This window comes from Hippocampus bargibanti, linkage group LG14, assembly GCF_051943395.1.
Source record: "Hippocampus bargibanti isolate YZ-2025 linkage group LG14, ASM5194339v1, whole genome shotgun sequence".
Classification (NCBI taxonomy): Eukaryota; Metazoa; Chordata; class Actinopteri; order Syngnathiformes; family Syngnathidae; genus Hippocampus; species Hippocampus bargibanti.
The window spans coordinates 10,302,087-10,322,052 of NC_142747.1; the positions used below are offsets into that span (position 1 = coordinate 10,302,087).

Here is a 19,966-nt window from a genome sequence, read left to right on the forward strand (position 1 = left end):
ATGACAAAGGTTTTCGAAATATTATAAATATATAAAAGTTTTCCAAATATGATGCACACCACATTATAAGGCGCTACAATAGCGGCTGGGGTTACACACTACTTCTTCTACAGGGGGAATTGGAGTCAGTGGCTGCAGACAGGATAGTTGCAAGACCTGTTGTAGCTCAATATTACTTCACATATAAGGCGCAGGGTCATCTTTTGAAGAAAATTAAGGCTGTTGGGCGCGTCTTATCCACCAGAAAATATGGTACTATAAACTTTGGGTGTAAGTTTGTTCTTTAGTTGACAAAAATTTGAAGAAAAGATAAACAATTAATGCATTGAATACAATAAATAACGGCGTTGCTTTGTTTCATTAAAATGTGTGACTAACTTTATACGGTAAATACCGTAACTTGTGATTTTCTTGCATTGTTGAAAAAGTGATCATGGTTTCAAATGATCACTTTTTCAAAATACTAGTAAATATGGGCAGTCAGTTATGTTAATCAATACCGCTGGGAAGGATTCGTGGTCTTGTTTTGGGAACAGCAAAAGCATATCGGTGTCATTTTTCCATTGATTTCCTTCACCGTGTATATGACCTCTGCCAGTTGTAAATGGCATGGATATTATGGGAGCACGTTGGTACACGTTTACATGTACTGACACTGCGATGCCGGAAGACCCTCCCTCCTGCACCTGCTCCCAGACCCTTCCTCCTTGCAGCGAGTTGTTTCGTCCTCTCCTCCGTGGCAAAGAAGTCTGAGGTCACTCTGAAGAATTCCAACAGAGCTTGGTGGCTCCAGTTCCCTTGATGGATACCTGTTCCACTGTTTGCGGCCTGCGCTGGGTTAGCTGGTACAGAAGAACTTCCTTCGCACTGCGTGGAGAAACCACAGTGGCCGCCTCGGTTTGTTAGAAGGAGGAAAAAATGTGGGTTGTTCTCAAAAAGTTCCCAGGGTACTGTAGCCTGGGTATTTCCTCGGACGGGATCATCCCTAGCGCATATACTCAGCACAGGGATAGCCACTTCGTCCACATCTCTTAAGGGTTCGTTGCGTTCCCAGTAAGCTTCCCAGGTCTTGGTTGGTGATGCAGATGCGCAGTCAACCGGATCGCTTTGGCAGAATAGAACTTCCTCCAAGCCACGAAGGGAAGTGGTAGAAAAGAGGGTGTCTGCACGTATGGTAGCGCTTAACACCGTCCTGTATCTACTCGAATCACAGAAAAACAAATGAAGTACATCAGAAGATGCAGCGATTCGAGAAGATTGCCTCTGCAATTGCTCATAGCCAATGATTGGTGAAGCTGTTCTCTTGTCACGATGTCTCCCTGAATCAATTGGTTGCCTAGCCAACTATACCTTTCTAAATTGTTTTGACGTTGCGATTGAATGGTTAGTCAATAGGACATATCATCAAAGCAGATTTTCATCATTTCATCTTCATTGAACACCAGAGTAGATTGAAAATAAGGCAATGTGAACAGTTTAGATTTTTCTGAACTCATTTGCTGCCAGATAATGTGCAAATATGTGTCCACTCCAGTGCCAGGGTTTTTGTCATTCTCACTTAAATTGCAGGACCCACAGAATAATGAGTTTTAGGACGACATAAACATTGGGGCGGCTGAACAAAATACGTTACAATACTGCCATTCACGAATTTATTTAAAAATTGAAAATATGACGTAGAGCGCCATTCCCGAATTTGTTTGGGTTTTGTTTTTTCATGCTTGGGTGCCAATAATGCGCTGACCATGGCCTCTGGCAATGTTTTTTCTTTTCCACAAGGGGGCAGCAGTTCCCTTTTTTCCATGTTAGTGCTTTGTTCCAGCTTCAGCTGTTGTGAAAGCGCTATATAAACCAATATGTATGGTTTGCATTGTATTTTGGACAGCCACCCTCATTTCAAGATCATATAACTCCAGAGCTATATTATTTAGGAATTAACTTTTTTTCTGATGACAGAAGAGAGTCTAAGATTTCTAACACTGTCTTGAAGGTTCATGTAGTCCTAAAACTTTTTCTGTGGGTCCTGGAATTCAAGTGCCAATGACAAAAACCCTGGCACTGGAGTGGACACATTTTTGCACATGTCTGGCAGTGAATAAGTTAACAACAGTTGAAGCAAAGCGCTAACATGCACAAAAGGCAAATGCTGCTCCTAGTGGCAGGGAAAAACATTGCCAGGGGCCTGGCCAGCGCTTTATCGGCACGCCCCCTTCCGCTAGAAAAAAAAACATACCAAACTAATTCGGGAATGGCTCCACGTCATGCATTTCAATTCCAGAATAAATTTGGGAATGGCAGTGAATGGGTTAATAAATTACGTCCAACCACACATCACACCCCCTCTTTGTACCTGCTTAGGCGCATTTTCTGGTAGAGCACCAGGCCCCATTGCATGGGCCAGCAGAGGCCGTTCTCAAACCAGCTCTGGCAACGAAAGACGGGCGACAGGCAGACGGCCGCCGTCAAATAGCTGGACGAGCCGCACTCCCCCAGGTAAGAGAGGAGGAGGCCAGAGCCCGTACTCTCACTGACTGCATACAGTTTGCCGGCAGGCTGCCGGCAGCGGATGTACCGCACGGCCTCCCGGAGGTCGGCGGGGTCTCCGAATTGCTGGAGTTTGACAGTTGTGAGCGGGGTGCCGTTGTGGCCGCGGCGATTGAAGACTGCAGGGAGGTATCCATGAGAAAGAGCTGCTTGACACAACTGGGGGAGGTAAAACACAGAGACGGAAATGTGCCCGTTATCTCAATAGGTTGCAGAATGTATGATGGAAACTTTGCAAGAACATAAACAGCAGACGCTGGAACGCCAAACGAACAGGGACGCGCTCTGAACCAAAAGATAGAGTTGATTCTTCTTGACATTTTGGAAAATTCTTTCACCTTCAGAACATTCCACACGTGCGATTAGCATGACGTGCCACATGTTGTGATTGAATGTTGTTGGCAGGTGGCTGTAGAAGTGAACCCACGCCATCCGCACAAAAGGCAGTAGGATTATCCACCATCCAATGTTGTAAATGAATGTAAATCATCTCTCTCATCTGATGATGAGATGAGAGAATATAAATCAATGAAAAAAAAAAAACATTTACAACCGAATTTCCCTGCCTCATAAATGTGTTTCATGTTACAATAAATTCCCTCGGTTCATTTAAAGTCTAATGGAAAAAAAATCTGGCCTCAATAAAAGCTCATAAAGATTAAGTGTCGTTGCCTACAAATGTTGAATTCAACAGCAAATGTTCACTTTCATTACCTTTAATTGGCCATAAGGCAATACGAGCCAAATACAAAAGGTCATCTGGAGCTGATCAAGAAACACGATGTTGTCTTTCAACGTTCAATTATTGCTGGGCTAACGACCAACACACATGGTGAAGCTGCATTCAGTCATTTTGCCCCCCCAGCTATGGAATAGCCTGCCAGAGGACATCCGATCCAAAGAAACTGGGGATGGTTTGAAAATGAGGCTTAAGGAAAATCTTTTTCCAGCTAGGCGTTTGAATAAACCAAGTACATATTTGAATTCCAGCCTTTTTTATCTCGATATAATTATTTCAAAATCGTAATACACATATGTATCTGTTGATGACCTCATTTTAAAACAGTGATTTTGGATGGCACAAACGTTGAAGCCTTGCTGGAGGTCAGTCCAAAAGAGTCTTCATGATTTCCAAATATGTTTTGCTATTTGAAACATACTGTGGTGGCCACAATTATTGGTCAGTGGTTTAAATATTGATTTTCTTTGGAATATTTGGACAATCCTGGCTGATGGCTTAACTTCAGTGCTCGGATTGTTCAGTCAGGTGACAGGCAGATTTTCCAACGGTTTGCAGTCAGAACAGCTTGACTCACAGCTCAGTGATAAATTCCTAAAGTGAGGACTTTGAGACTACTGTAGATCGGCTTCTCCAAGATTAATGAACAAATCAATCTTAAATATGCTGGAGAACCTCCCCTAAAAAATCCCTGTTCTGGTGAATAATCAGTATTTTGAACATGTCTGTATCCTCAAACATTGGATTGGATTAGCCTTTATTAGTCTCGCAGTGGAAAAATTTCACAGCAGCAAAGTGATGAAAGGAATAAAAGTACGAAAAAAATACATGAGCTGCTGGAAAGGCAGCTACTCTCGCGGCGCCGTTTTGAAGTCAAAAGAACAAAAAAAAAAAAAAAACTAAATAACAAATAATATGACAGCACAAAGACAATATGACAACACAAAGACACAGAGATACATGCAATATATAGTCATAGTGTACCAGCAGTCCAGCTCTTGCAAGGGTGTCAAACGAATTTTTTTGCCATGGGCCACATTGTAGTTACAGTTCCTCTCGGGGGCCATTATGAATTTGGAGAAGCCATTATATTACAGTAAAGTCTTGTTATATCGATATCGGATATATCGATAGTCCCGGTTATATCGATATTTTTTCGGACTCCCTTGAATATCGATATAACGAGACTTTACTGTATTCAATACCTTCCACATATTACATATAGAGTGGACAACAAACAAATGAATAACTAATTTTGAAATTTGAAGTAAAAAATAATGACTCTTATTGTGGTTTACTTGGGAAATTAGAAAATTTGGGTTCAGACTTTAGCAAGCATCTTGGAATTACACACGTGTGATTTGCTTCCGCAGCCGAATAAAATGATGTGGCGGGCTTCATCTGTCACCCGAGCCTTGACTTTGACACCTGTGAGATATTGAATTGGCTGTCATGTTAATACGATAAGACCATGCAATTAAGCAGCAGTTCCACTTTACCTGCAGCACATTTCTGGTGATCTTGCCGAACGAATTGGGGATGATGAGAAGGACCGGGCTGGTCGAGTGGCTGGAAGTCCTACGCCTCTTCTGGTAGGAAGGAAAAGCCCAGTCCAACGCTACCAGTCCATCATCGCTCAGTTGCAAGTTGTCCCGCACAAAGTGGACCGGGCTCTTGTAGGACCAGCACGTCTCGTACAAACTCTGCAGGACGGCGTTGGTCCGCCAGGTCCATCTGACCGACGGCGAGTAGCTGCTGAAAGAGGCGCAGTTCTTCAGGAGGTATTTGGCCAGGGCGGAAGGTTTGCAGATGAGCTTCACGATGCAAGTGTGGTCGGTGTGGTCGTCGTCTTTCATTGGACTATCTGGTCCTTTCGGCAGAGTATTTTTACGCTTCTCGGGACCAGAAACTTTAGAAATCGACCAGATTATTAACATCAAAAACGCAGCGCAAAGGAACGCGAGCCATTCCAGCATGGTCACAGTGAAGCAGGCAGCACTGAGGTTTTTTTTCAGCGTGAGACTTGAGCACAATTAATTATAATTTATCCTGACTCGGCGTCCCATTCCACAACCAATAAGCATGACTATTTTCCTGCGATCTAAACCCGGCACACGCAAATAAACACAATGCTCTTGTTTCGTTCATGGAGTCGAGCTGCGCTCACCACATCTCAAGAGAACATCCTTACCCAATCAGACTATAAAAACAAGCAGCTGCCTTGGCGTGCAAAAAAAGTGACTGCAAATGCTGAATGGAAACGCCTCCCATCAAGTCCAACCCCTCCCATCGTGCTGAGCAGGTACATTCAGTTGACAGAAAAGTACAGAACGTATTCCAGTACGTATTCGTAATTTTCAGTTGTGTAAGAGTGTTTATTACTTATTTTGATCTTATTCGTGTTAATGTTAATTGTACAAAACATTGTAGCAGAATGATAGATAAATTCAACATATTTTTTTTAAAATGCATTTAAAATGCATTGCTATCTATCTATCTATCTATCTATCTATCTATCTATCTATCTATCTATCTATCTATCTATCTATCTATCTATCTATCTATCTATCTATCTATCTATCTATCTATCTATCTATCTATCTATCTATCTATCTATCTATCTATCTATCTATCTATCTATCTATCTGCGCACCCAAATTATGAATTATTGCTTGATAAGGAATTAGTGTGAGATCATTGAGACATTGTAGACTGCCAGGAACGGATTAGTCAATGATTTATCTGATGAATGAAAAAGGGGAAGAGGCAGTGCCTTCACAGTCAATGACCCCAGATGACCAACAACACGTAGTTGCCATACTGTTATTAAAATAGCACCAAATAATGACTTCTCCACACAAACATTTCTGTTGACGTTTTGGATAGAATTTAGGAATATCCAAGCAAAAAGGAATCTCATGATCTTTTCTTTTGGCAGTTTTAATCTCACTTTTAAAAAATCGGATGCACACATTTGATTCTCTGGAGTGTCTCACTACCACCACCAAATGTGAAGTCACACAACCAATTACAGATAATAAGAGTGCCAAGAGTGACATCACACCAATGCTGTAACCTGGGACAACATTTGAACTGAGGTCCAGGGCCATAAATGGAATGTGGTGAGACTTTAATGCGTAACATCTTCTGTTTTATATTATTATTTTTTAAAATGTCATTATTCCCACAATGACATCTATTCACATGGGCAAATGTCAACCGCAGTGTTCTTTGACAAAAAAAAGCATACTTCATAAGCAGCGATTGCCTTAGATTCCATCTTTACCGATGAAAGGTTTGTGTTTAAAGGTGAATTTAGACGCCTGATTTGGATCACTCTTGTCGATTGCCCCAAACTCCGCCCCGCCCACACTGTTGCCATGATACTGCCTCACAAGCTTTCAGCAAACAGGAAGTAAGCCGAGGCTTTTTACACATTGCTGCAACTCATGTGAAAAATATGTTTGCACATTTGTGACTTTGAGTGGCTTTAGACCTTAGTGCAGCCTGAAAATGACAATATTTTTGTCATTCATGAGTTCCTCCATATGTTGTTAGAGAGAACAGGGCGTCCAATGACCAACTGCCAATGTATCCATCGATGGGTCCACTTGCTGAGCATGCCATTTAGGAGGCTAGCTTTTCTGGTGGCATTCATTAAACATAAACTTTTGGGGATTCTGCAGTGTTACTTTGACTTCTGTTCTGTTCTGAGCAACTTTCATCACAGTCTCGACTAGTGTTTCCTAAACTGGGTTCGATCGGACCCTAGGGGTTCAGTGAGTCATTGAAAGAAGGGTTTAAATTTCAAATGCTAAGATTTGTTTTAAGCACCCCACAGTCAGAGAAGAGTTGTTGAGGAAGTGGTTTTGCAGTGAAACATGAATGATGTACAAGCATCACATTGGTGGCTGCTTTTGACCAAAACAGGTCATGTTCAGGAAAATAAAACAATCACAGACAAATTCTCAGTCTAAATTGTTAATACAATACCGTCCACAACCATGTGGCAATTAGCTTTCTTCGTATCTGGTAGTTCATAAATACACTTTTCGTCAATATATCAAAGACAAAGATTTGCTGATGTAACTTGCACACAATCCCACACGGATCAGTATTAAATTAATTAAAAAATCTCTGCCCAATGAGATATTTGCTTTTATCTTTAGAAAAGGGGAAGTCACCGAACATCAACATCTGTTAATGCCACTTACAGGAAGCGCAGATATAGAACAGGACAAACCGAACTCAGATACGACACAAACACAAACAACACGCCCTTATCTTGTTATTTCACGCGTCACGCCAAGTAAAATGAGGGCATGATGGTCAAGAACACATTGATTCCAGTTCGTCAAGCATTCATCAATTACAATTTACTATTTCATTGTTTTTAGGAGCTGCCATTAATTGTGGTTAGTTTGTTTATATACTTGTATTGCTTACATTGCTGATGGACATGATAATTGGATGTTTTGTTTTTCTGAAAGAAATGTCATTGTGTGAAAAGCATTTCAACTGTTCGCACAACATAATCCAATCCGATTTTATTTGTTTGTAGTGGAAAGCCAGGAAATGTTAGTGATAATAAAACACAGGCTCCAGCAACCATTGAATTGGACAACCCCAATGTTCCTGTGGTCCATAGCACGTGAAATTGAGGTGAGGGACACAGATTTGCAGATTATGTCACAATGCAGATTTTTTTTTAGAATGCTTCGCTGTCCCTTCATTGGAATACGTCCAGTTTTAAAGGCCACGAGGGATAAATGCGATTGTTATGTAAAGAATAGATGCAGTCTGACTCCACACAAAGCAGGATCCTTTCCTTTCTTACAATAATGTTTTCATCCGTAAAATGCAATGCAATTAAACATTTGTAGCTATGTCCTGCCAGTAGGTTTGTCAAAAAAGCTATCTAACCGTATATGTTTCTATTGGTGCTACATCCATCCCAGGTTAATTAGTAGCATAGAGGTCAAGGTAATGAGGTGGAAAGCAGCAACAGTTGACTTAGAAGTGCACTCTCCGCAGGCCATTGGCAAGACATGCTCTCTCTCTCAAAACAACACGATACGGCCTTGCGATAAGACAGAGATGGTTAGTAGTGGGCCCATGAGGCCCCTGGAGTCACTGTACTGACATCCATTCATCTCTGTGGTCATTGGACCAGTTTGTAAAAACATACTGAATCTTTGCAGTTTTCCAACGTCACGTGCAGCACTCCTTTTGCGGTCTCAAGGGTTCAGAATTTCCTCTCTTTGTGTTGATAAATATGTCTGTCTTCTTATCGACTATTTCTGAACCTTTATTGAGCTATTCGTTTTACATTTGAAATATCTCATCGCGGATTGCCAAATAAAACTTTCACCAAAAAGTATAAACATTGAAATTTTACTCACAAACTAACAGTTTTTTTTGCAGTTTGTATGAATTATTCTGTTCAGATTATAGGGTAGGAGGAGGGACTGGTGTACTTCACAAAATTAAAAAAAAAATCCCAAACATGCCAAATTAGGCTCAGGCTGGCAGAAAAATAAAGAGATGTTTAATTTTTACATTCAAGTGCATATTCACTGTCTACGAAAATACAGACTATAAAGATTAGACAAAATGTTAAAAAACACTCGTAATCTTTGAAGAAAGTAATGAAAAATGGTCTCATCATTATAAACTTTAGGTGTAAATGTGTGGTTTAGTTTGATAGAAAAATTGGAAGAAAAGATCAACAGAAGCAATAAGCAGAATAATGTTGAAAAAAATCATTAGCCTTGCTTTATTTTGACACTAAAGTTCATTGAAATGTGTGACTAACTTAAAGGACAACCGACGTCTCCGGACAAGTTGTGTCCATAGTTTGTAAAATGGCTTCAAATGACTTCTACTGAGCGTATTTTATAAAGATTCCACCGCATATACCTATATTTTGCATTTTAAGACTCGCTCTGAATATTCAGGAAGTCTTGTTTTCAAGTTGATGACGATCCCAACGTGACGTCACTGAAGGAACACCCGAAAAAAAGGACCCATTGTAGCAGTCCTTCCATTACGTCAATACATTTTGCTGTACTTGTTTGGTCTGAAAACTGAAAAGAGGCAGAAGAGGGCGACAAAGCTCTGTGTAAGGAATTTATCAGCCTATGGAAACGGGCTGATTAATTCCTTACACGGAGCTTTGTCGCCATTTTCTGCCTCTTTCTTAGTGCTACACCCCCCCCCCCCCTATTGCCTCAAAATGGCACGGAATAAATTCTTTAATCGATTGCAAACATGGATGCTTTCCTCTTCTGACCTATTTTAATCATATTCATAACTGGATGAGTAACAAGAAAGCATATTCTCTGAATTTGAAGCCATTGTTTTGATTCTCCAGCAAGGCAAGACGTCTTGGGGGGACGCCACTAACAAGGGGGTGGGACCTTCTGAAACTGGCCACTTCCGGGTTCATTTTTTTGTAGATTTTGGACACTTTAAGTCATTTTTATTGGTGTTTTGCATTTGACTAAAAATATCATACTGCGTGTTTTGGGTATTTTAGATGCTATAAAACGTTTTTCTGATGTCAGTTAGGAAACAAAAGAGTGATGTCGGTTGTCCTTTAATCAAGAAGCATTGTAAAACTCCAACATGGTATAGACAATTCCATCTGCTGCTAACCAGCATTTACAGACTCCGAGCCACAGCCATCTGCAATGTCATTTCATTTATAAACGTGTCATTAGCCATCTATTCATTTGTGTGCGCATACCGTCCTCAGGGCTGTAAATCAATCGTTCTGATTTGAACACACAATATGCTGCAATCATTAGTTGATAAAGTAAAAGAAAACCACTGCCAATGTCTTGGACCTTGGGGGGGATCACTTAGCTAACATATATTGTGAAGTGAGGCTCGAGAAGTTAAGACTCTTTGCAAACATAATATAATTTTTACCGCTTTAATGGGTGTTCTAGTCGGCAACAATCAGGACAAACCTGCTTGGTTGAGTTGTAACCCCCTCTTGTGGTCAAGATCCATCTTTTATTTTACCTTATGTATGTATGTATGTATGTATGTATGTATGTATGTATGTATGTATGTATGTATGTATGTATGTATGTATGTATGTATGTATGTATGTATGTATGTATGTATACGTTTGTGTAAGCTCTCAGTCGTAGCAGGAGTGGTCCATCGATAAGAAGGTTTCTTCAGCCGTCATCTGTACAAATGTGAAGGTATCATAGCTGTGTCCGGCGCCACCATGTCTGGACATTAGGGATATATAAATAGGGCCGATACGACCAGTCAGACTTTAGTTCGCTGACGAAGCCTCTTGGATAGGAGGCGAAACGTCCGAAACCTTCACATTTGTACAGATGACGGCTGAAGAAACCTTCTCATCGATGTATGTATGTATGTATTTATTTATATTTGCATTCTTCCATTTATTCCATTTTATTTTATTTTATTTTATTTTATTTTATTTCATTTTATTGGGGTGAGGGGGATAATTATTACTATGGTGGACGACTTTATTATTTAATATGTTGTTAAAATGTTCCGGCAAAATATTCATTTGATGAAGTCGGACCCCAAATACATTGAATGGTCACTATCACATGGGACACAATTACTGTATTTTTTGATGAACACATGTCTGATTCCATTTGAAATCTTTGACTGAAAGATCCTTCTGTGAATGGTGTATGAGAAATGGTCACAAGGTTAAAATTAAGCGACTAATGTTTCCCTCTAGGTGGAACCACAATCCCATTCCTTCAGTTAAACAGCCTCAGCCAGGATACAATCAACCCTCAACCTCTCATCTCATCTCATTTTCCGTACCGCTTATTCCTCATTAGGGTCGCGGGGGTTGCTGGAGCCTTTCTCAGCTGTCTTCGGGCACGAGGCGGGACACACCCTGAATTGGTTGCCAGCCAATCGCAGGGCACACAAAGACATACAACAGTCACACTCACACCTAGGGACAATTTGGAGTGGTCAATCTGCCTGCCATGCATGTTTTTGGAGTGTGGGAGGAAACCGGAGGACCCGGAGAAAACCCACGCGGGTCCGGGGAGAACGTGCAAACTCCACACAGGGAGGCCGGACCGGGACGCGAACCGGCGACCTCTGCACTGTGAAGCCGGTGTGCTAACCACTCGACTACCGGGCCGCCCCCTTCAACCCTCAACCATCAACTGGAAATTTCAAATAAGCCTTTTCAAAGTAAAAAAAAATGGAACCCAAGTAGCCCTCTGTCATGGAAGATTAATCATCAATTCGAGTAAGACTTTTTCAATAATTATTATTCATGATGGATTAAGGAAGCTATTCAGATGCCATCTTTTTTGGTGTGTGTGGGCACTGTGGACGTTGGCACACACTTCAATCCCTCGCATCAAAACCCTCCCAGTTCTGGATGTGCCCATGCCGCTAATCAAATTGGAACATGCGATTACTTGATTTGTGATGACAATGGAAGCCATTATCATCTCCATCATTGGTGAAATGTGCTTGAGTTTGGACTTAGCTCCTTCATGCGTGTTGTCATTTTGTCCCTCACGAGCATGTCATATTTACATGCATGACTGCCAAACAGTCCACCATATGATGCACCTCTCATGTTTTTTTTCATGCCCAAATGCACAAGGTCCCACATCACAGACCTCTTCAATATTACTTGCGAGGCATGTTAGGAGTCTGGTAAAGGAAGATAATCAGTAAAATAAATACATAAACCAATAGGTTGGACGTTTAAAGATAGCACACACATTGAAGAGAACATTTGTTCTCCCGAGAGCAAAGAATACATCATTTGGCGAAAAACATTTGAACAGTTTGACACATGGGGATTTGGCTGCTTGCAGAATTAAACAATCACATCAAGAATATTGAGTGTTCCGACTACATATCTAGGCAATGCAGCGTAAGAAACCTTAGACGCTCTTCTTTCATCAGAAAAAAAAGAGTTAATTCGTAAGTTATATGGGTCTGTTTAAAATGAAGTGGGGGCGGCTGTACAAAAGGCAAATGCTGCCCCCTCGTGGAACGGAAAAAAATTGCCAGAGGTCTAACCAGCACTTTATCGGCAATCCCCGCAAGAAAAAACAAAACCCGAATAAATTTGTGAATGACGGTAAATGAATTAAACTGAATTCACCTTTTTATCTGGCCTTGAGCTAACCCGCAAAAACTGTCAAGCGAAACGCTAAAAGGCTAACGTCAAGTGTTAAGGAATGAAAATGTTATTGATTTAATTCATCTTTATTGTTTTTTTTATTCCAATATCATGGATGGACATAATACCGATAAAAGATGCCTTGGTCTGCTTATGTCGAGGTCTGTTCCCATTCCTGACAGCTGCATGGATCAGCGGCTCCTTTTTCTGAGCCAACGAGTAGCTGGCTACTGGATGTTTCCTTTTCCTGCAGTTGGAGAAGAGCAAATTATCCACATACCTGTACGACTGAAAAGAAGGGAGAAAAGGAGACCATGGCAAGTGTTATCCAGACAGAGAGCGGAGAGGGAGACCACTTAGCACTGTGACGTGAATTTGTTAACAGTATAACAAAGAGGAGAGCGGTGTCACAGCAGATCAGCCAATCAGATGCTTAGAAATTGGGCCACTTATGACATCAATGCTGGAATCGGATGACAGTTGCCCGCATGAGGGAGCTTTCCAGCGGAAGGACAGACGGAGTGAGCATAATGAGATGCTCTGTTCAGCGGTCATCTAAAATACGGTCACCAAGTGTGAAAAAAACTTTGCAGTGCATGCATTTATAGTCAGCAACAGAAAATGAACATCTCTGAAAGAAAAAAAACTCTGGTTTACTATCTTGTTTTCCATTTATGGATTTGATGTCACTGTTCAACTTGTAAAACTCATCATGAAGCCAAATGTTAATCATATCCCATTTTCATTTCGATTCATGCAGAAAGAGCTATATTTTATTTTTGTCTTAAAATTATTGTGGCTTTTGGGTGCGCCTTATACACTGGAAAATACGGTATTTAAAGAGGCTTCTCGCATTTATGTTTTGTACCTCCAATTTGTTTTGTTTTATTTGTTTATTTATTTTTTTGGTCCACATATTTTTACTAGTTCAAGCAGTACAGCAAATGTGAACAACAAAAAAATCTATCTAATTGGAATAAATGTTGGTCTTCAAAGAGAATGCATTTGTAATTTTCACACATTATTTCAATACTTTTTGTCCAGAATGTTTGTGGTTTCACAGCTGCATTTTCATTTATTGCACAAAAGGGAGTATGTGGTCAAACCAAAGCTTTACATGAGAGATCAAGACATCCTTTTACAGGTCCATTGAAACCCGGGAAACAGCTACAGGCGAGATTCACATATGTACTGAGTATATAAGTGACTCTTGGGGAAACGAGAAGTGTGGTGCTTTACGACAGACCGCTGGTCATCATGAGCAGGCTGTTTTTCTGAGGGGTGAGAAAATATTTGGGTTTGGATCTAATCCGTCACACCAATAGGAGGTCCTTCTCTTTTCCCACAAATTCTCGTACAGCACCGCTCCAACAGACGGCATTGTATATATTCAAAGTATGCTGTGGATTTTCCATGACTACTTATTTAGCAAAATCCCTTGTGATTATGACCCAAAAAAATCTATATAAATGAGACTCATGAGATTTTAGTGCCCATTAACTCTGACATGCAGTCTATTTTCTTTCTTTCTTCTCCATATTTCTCCTAAGTCTCCTATGGGAAGGTGTCAAGATGATAAGCAACAGAGAGTCTGAGAGAACCAGGCAGGAAGCGAAGAGATGGGAGATGGTCTTGGGGGACTTGACACATGGATCGATTTATTCTTGTATTTATTAAAAAAATGGTACTTTTACGGGAAATTTTCGTTTCACAGTACACAAACGTATCCGTGCAAGCAAATCTCATGCGTTAACATTTTGCCAAACCAATTCTGACAGTTTGTTCCGGCTCGTTGCTGGATGTACGGCTTTACAAGGAAGGACAATAATATTATGCTTCTGGTAGGACCTTACTCTGAGACCATGGGACACAGCAGGGGTTTTTCATCCACAAGTTCATGTGTGTGTGTATGTGTGAGAGAGTGTGTGAGTCTTTGTGCACACACATTATCCTGTTATCCCCGTGGCCGCAGTGCCGAGTAGTTAGTTGGACAAACAGAGTGAGGGTCACCCAGAGGTGTCTGCAGCGAGCGAAAGATCGAGGAAACAGAATTCAAACAAATTGGATTGAGACCAACATTGGAGCACAGATTGAAAAACCGATCACTTTTTTCTCCGTTTCTTCACATCTCAGCATTAGAATCATTTTTATTGGACATTTGTGTAGAACGAACAGGGAATAGACTTGTATTTGGTAGAACATGCTGCACTAGTATCATAAAAAGACATGACAAATAAGTATGGAGGACACTCATAAAGGCCAATGTAATCTAATCTAATCTAAACTAAAATAATTCCTTAATTCCGATGCGTATACGGAACTGTCGCGGCTTGGAACTGAAGCGGATTTACGTGGGACAGGAGATGTGAGACAATCTCTTTTTGTCAATGGATGCTACAGCTTCGTGTTTGCTTTCAAAATTTAGCTTGTAGCAGGCATGCACATTCCACCATGATGTCTCTGATCCACTGGTGAAAAGAAATCTATGATTCTCTCCTCTTTCATCTAGAACTGCTTCATGTAACAAAGAGGGTGCAGATAGTGCTTAAGATTCAATGACTGTCCGTGTTTGTTTTTATTGTTTTGTTTTTGTCTTCAAGACAGCGCCGTGAGTGGCTGCTTTTACAGCAGGTCCTGTATTTTGCTTTTGCCGCTGTGAAATGTAAATTTCTCCATTGTGAGATGAATAAAGGCTCATCTAATCTAATCTAATCTAATCTAATCTAATCTAATCTAATCTAATCTAATCTAATCTAAGTGGTACCTCTCAGGAACAACTGAAACAATGTGCAAGGCATCAAGCAGAGCTAAAGTGGTCAGTGGTAGAATAAAATATGACAACTGTTGTACAGTTGGTGCAGAAAAATCAGTGAACCATTTTAAAGTGATCAGTCGCCGTATTTGTAGTAAAACAAGTGTGCAACAGTGGTTGAAGTGAGTACAGAGATGGAGCTACCATGATAATAACGGGATGCTGTTCCACAGAGTTGTACAAGATTGCAAAGAGGCACCATACAGTTATATTTGGGTTACTGTTTAGAGAGTTAATGGCTAGGGGGAAGAAGCTGTTTAAATGTTTGCTGGATTTGGTATGCATGATCCTTAGCGCCTGCCTGAGGGGAGTAGCTGGAAAAGGTGGTGGGCAGGGTGCGGAGGGTCCAGTAGGATTTTCCGTGCCCTTGTCTTGATTCCCGCAGTGTGCAAGTCCTCGAGAGTGGGCAGGGCAGTGGCAATGATTTTTCTCCCGCTGTTCTAACTGTCTGTTGAAGTCGTATTTTGTCCAATTTTTGGCAACCCGAATCGAACCGTGATGGAAGAACACAGGATTGATTCCATGACTGCCGTCTAGAACGATCAGAGCACCACCTGTGGCAGGCCATGCTTCTTCAAAAGCCTCAAGAAGTACGTCCTCGTTGGGCCTTTCTCCTGAGAAGGTTTTTGTCCTTAGTGTGGAAGGTCAGAAGAGTGAGGTGCACACAAATCAGGACACTGACATCTTTTTTTCCCCGTCACTTGGTTTCGCCATTTGAATCAAAATTCAAAACGGGTCAAACACGACCCAATTATGTCAGCCTTCAATCGAATACTGGATCACAAATATCAACTAAAAGCTCAAACAGACTTAAATGGGTATTAATTTGCAGCATTGAACTCAACCAATGATTAATATGATGACGATGATGATGCATGGTATCGATCGGTCTTCGAGCTGGACAGGTCCAGAGGCTCATGAAGCACTGCTGTTGACAAACGTCCTTCGGAGCGCTGTAGTAGCAGGTTGAGATGATCTGACACTTGGATGCCGTCTCTCAGAGGAACAGCGAGCTCCGTTTGCGGGATGCGGGCTCCACACAAAGCATCAGGCGACCCTGAATCTCATCTGCCCTGGGCGGCCGGATGCGCTCCTGAGCTGCTTTTGACTGGCTGTCGGTGTTCTTGCGTCTACAACCCCCCACTCCCCCATCCTCACCCCCGCCCTGCGCGTTTACGGTCACTGTGCCTTCTTTTGGGTCGGGCCCGTCCCTCATCTGTTGTGCCGCTGTTTTTCGTCTAGCGGTGCGCCACTTGGAGACAAGCTGCAGTGCAGTCACCCCCACCTACTTCCCTCCCTACCTTGCTCGGTCGGTCCCTTCCTCCCTACTCACCCCGCCGCGCGTACTCGGCTGTCCGGACCCCGCTGCTCGTCCGACTGGGTCAGGGAGTGTTTCACCGAGGCCGCCTCCCCCGGCCTGCCTGCTGGGTGTTTTGCTTCCGCGGTATGCTGACCGGCTCCTGCCGGCCCCAGGGACCAGCGGGACGGGGTGCTGTGGCTCTGTGACCGGGGCGAAGGAGGAGGAGGACATCCATGTCTTCAAGCGGAGACGGAGGTGCAGCTCCATAGCAGCCTCGGAGATGATGGCTCACAGTCAGAGCAACAGAAAGTCCCCCCGCAGGACTTCGCTGCCTTGCATTCCGCGGGACCAGGTAAGACGGACGCCTGGCCCTTTAAAAGCACGCACAAGTGCGCGGTAATGACCTTCCAGTCGCCGTGGGGCCATTTTCCTGCGACACGTGTGCTGTTTTTTTACGCAAAGTACCCCACAGGACGTTTCTAGCAGGGCAATACCAATGTGTGCCGTATCTGTACTGGCCATCATACAGTAAGTCTTCATGGGCATCCGTGTTTTGGGAGTACTCCCCGATGTGTATTTGCACTCTGCTACTACTGTTAATGTGGTCACATCAGCATCCAACTGGACTCACTATGTGGCTTCATGCAGATAGATGGTCCAATTAACTGCGTTTGCTGTGTGTATGTGTGTGTGTGTGTGTGTGTGTGTGTGTGTGTGTGTGTGTGTGTGTGTGTGTGTGTGTGTGTGTGTGCGTGTGTGTGTGTGTGTGTGCAAGGGGCACAGTGGCATGTTTTAGCATGTGTGTTATTCAGACTCCAGAAGCGATGTAGATTAGATTTTTACTAATTGTAATTTACAACAGGTTTTATCATAACACTGTTTTGGTAAATACATGTTTATGTGTGTGGGGCTAGTTTTTGATTTAATCAACTAATTGGATATGACTCATGATCATGATTGAACAACCTGCCTGTATGCTTGTTGTCATTAAGTGCTGCATCTTAATGGATAATGGATGTTTATGGATGATCATTTTGAGACTCAATTGAATGGCTCGATTCTTTCGGAGCAAGTGTGTTTTCCCAGACTAATCACAACACTTAATAATAATAATAATAAGAATAAGAATAAGAATAAGAATAAGAATAAGAATAAGAATAATAATAATACTTTTAATTTATAAGCACATTTCAGGATAACAACGTATTGAAAAAAGAAAGCAAGAAACATTCTACTGGACCCTCCGCATCCTGCCCACCACCTTTTCCAGCTACTCCCCTCAGGCAGATGCTACCGACCCATGCGCACCCAATCCAGCAGACATTTAAACAGCTTCTTTTCCCGAGCCATTACCCGTCTAAACAGTATCCCAAATATACCTGCATAGTGCCTCTTTGCAAATTTGCACAACATTGTGGAGCAGCATCCCGTTATAATCATTGTAGCTCCAGCTCTGTACTCACTTCACTGTCTGCTTGATACGTTGCACATTGTCTCACAGTTATTACTGAGAGGTACCACTTACATTAAGGAATTATATTATATTCGATTAGATTAGATTAGATTAGGTTTTATGAGTGTCCTCCCTACTTAAATGTCATGTCTTTTTTATGATGATACAAATGCAGCGTGTTCTACAGAAGACAAATTCCTTGTGTGTTCGACATACTTGGCCAATAAAGATGATTTTGATTCTGATTCTGATAAGAGGTGATCGCCAAATGTTAATAGTTCCTTGATATGTAATGTGTAGAATAATTCAGAATTGTGAAGAAGTCATTTGATTATGCGAACATGATTAATTACCACAATCATGAATCAACTACAGCAAAATGGTGTACGTTTCTTGACAGTGACCAACACAGAGTTGCTGTTCAGTAGCTCTCAACTATGACCTACAACCATGGGGACTGCCGTTATCGCTTGATTTTTCCGGGCAACAGTTTTTTTGCTCAATACAATACAAGTATTTATTTGCATAAACTTAACTACATTACATTACATACAGGGGTGTACATAAGTGGTGTGCTCGTCAGTGCACATGAGGAAAGAAAAATGAACATTGCGCTTAAGTTCGAATCAGCCATTGTGCTTTTACCTAAGGTCCGTGGAAAAAAATAACTTTGAATACCTGGGTTATGTTCAAAGTCTGGACTCATCAGGGAGAAAAACGTAATTATTTCTATATTTTGGATTGGATTGGATTATTCTTTTTTAGTCTCGCAATGGAGAAAATTACATTCCACAGCAGTAGAGTGACAAAAGTAAGAAGTAGAAAAACAAAATACAGGTCCTGCTGTAAAGGCAGCCACTCTGGCGGCTTCATCTTGAAGTCAAAACAACAAAAAAACAAACAAAATAACAAAATAAGACAACACAGACAGTCATTCAATTTGAAACACTTTCTGCACCCACTTTGTTTTATGAAGCAGGTCTAGATGAAAGAGAAGAGGATCAAAGCGTCCTTTTCACCAGTGAATCAGGGACGTCATGGTGAAATGTGCACGTCCTCTACAAGCTAAATAATAATAATAATAATAATAATAATAATAATAATAATAATAATAATAATAATAATAATAATACATTACATTTTAAGCACCTTTCAAAGCTGTCAAGGACACTTTACAGTCACAGACAAGCATAGGGACTATAATAAATAAAATACAATCAAAAATAGAATACAATAACATCCTGTCCCACGTAAATCCGCTTCAATTCTAAGCCGTGACAGTTCCACATATGCATCGGCGCTCTGCGCTGACGCTCCTTTCTTCTCATTGCGGGCTCCTCAGGCAATGCATCCATCCAGCCACAGTGTCCAACAGCACCGACTTTTCCGCTTGAAAATTCTGTCCATTACAGGCGCAAAAAAGCACAATTGACCCAGTGCTGTCCAGCGATTATGTTATTTTGTTTCCCATTATGTAATCTGTCAAATGTTTTGAGGATTTTGAATTGTCTTGTAAATGAAATATGACAGCTGGGATAGGCTCCAGCAACACCCACGACCCTAATGAGTATAAAGCAATTTATGGAAAATGGATGGATGGATGGATGAAATATGCAAATAAACAAACATGCTGGTGAGCCTCGGTCGTCAAGTGGTTAGCACGTGGACCTCACAGTGCGGAGGTACTTGATTCAATTCCAGCTCCGGCCTTCCTGTGTGGAGTTTGTATTCTCCAATGTATTCATCAGAAGAGCGGCGTGACCTGCTCAGATTGATGTAAACATCACAGGATTTACCAAGTTGGAGTTCATTCATCTACTTTAGCACAATGGTCGGGATTGTTTTCAGTTTTTTGAAAGCAACGGCTGGATAAAAACTAGTTTCAAATCGCTTGAAACAAGTTCTCCCATCACAGACAAGGTGCCGCCATTTTAAGTGCGTAAACAATGACATCA

The 19,966-nt window shown here is 41.5% G+C and overlaps 2 protein-coding genes across 2 annotated transcripts in view; one reads left to right on the forward strand and one right to left on the reverse strand.

Annotated features, from left to right (window-relative positions):
* The window catches only part of abhd15a (abhydrolase domain containing 15a), a 6,090-nt gene extending 587 nt beyond the window's left edge, over positions 1–5,503 (reverse strand). Inside the window, exons 1-3 of the mRNA XM_089013608.1 lie at positions 4,783–5,503; positions 2,351–2,703; positions 1–1,198 (exon numbers count right to left, since the gene is read on the reverse strand). The exon at positions 1–1,198 is cut by the window's left edge and continues 587 nt beyond it. Of these exons, the coding sequence (XP_088869734.1) occupies positions 574–1,198; positions 2,351–2,703; positions 4,783–5,259 (1,455 nt within the window). The 5' untranslated portion in view covers positions 5,260–5,503 and the 3' untranslated portion in view covers positions 1–573. The remainder of the gene's footprint in view (positions 1,199–2,350; positions 2,704–4,782) is intronic.
* Positions 5,504–14,200: 8,697 nt separating this feature from the next.
* LOC148888255 (cGMP-inhibited 3',5'-cyclic phosphodiesterase 3A-like) overlaps positions 14,201–19,966 on the forward strand; it is a 36,863-nt gene continuing 31,097 nt past the window's right edge. The window contains exon 1 of the mRNA XM_089014058.1: positions 14,201–16,910. Within this exon, the coding sequence (XP_088870184.1) occupies positions 16,839–16,910 (72 nt within the window). The 5' untranslated portion in view covers positions 14,201–16,838. The remainder of the gene's footprint in view (positions 16,911–19,966) is intronic.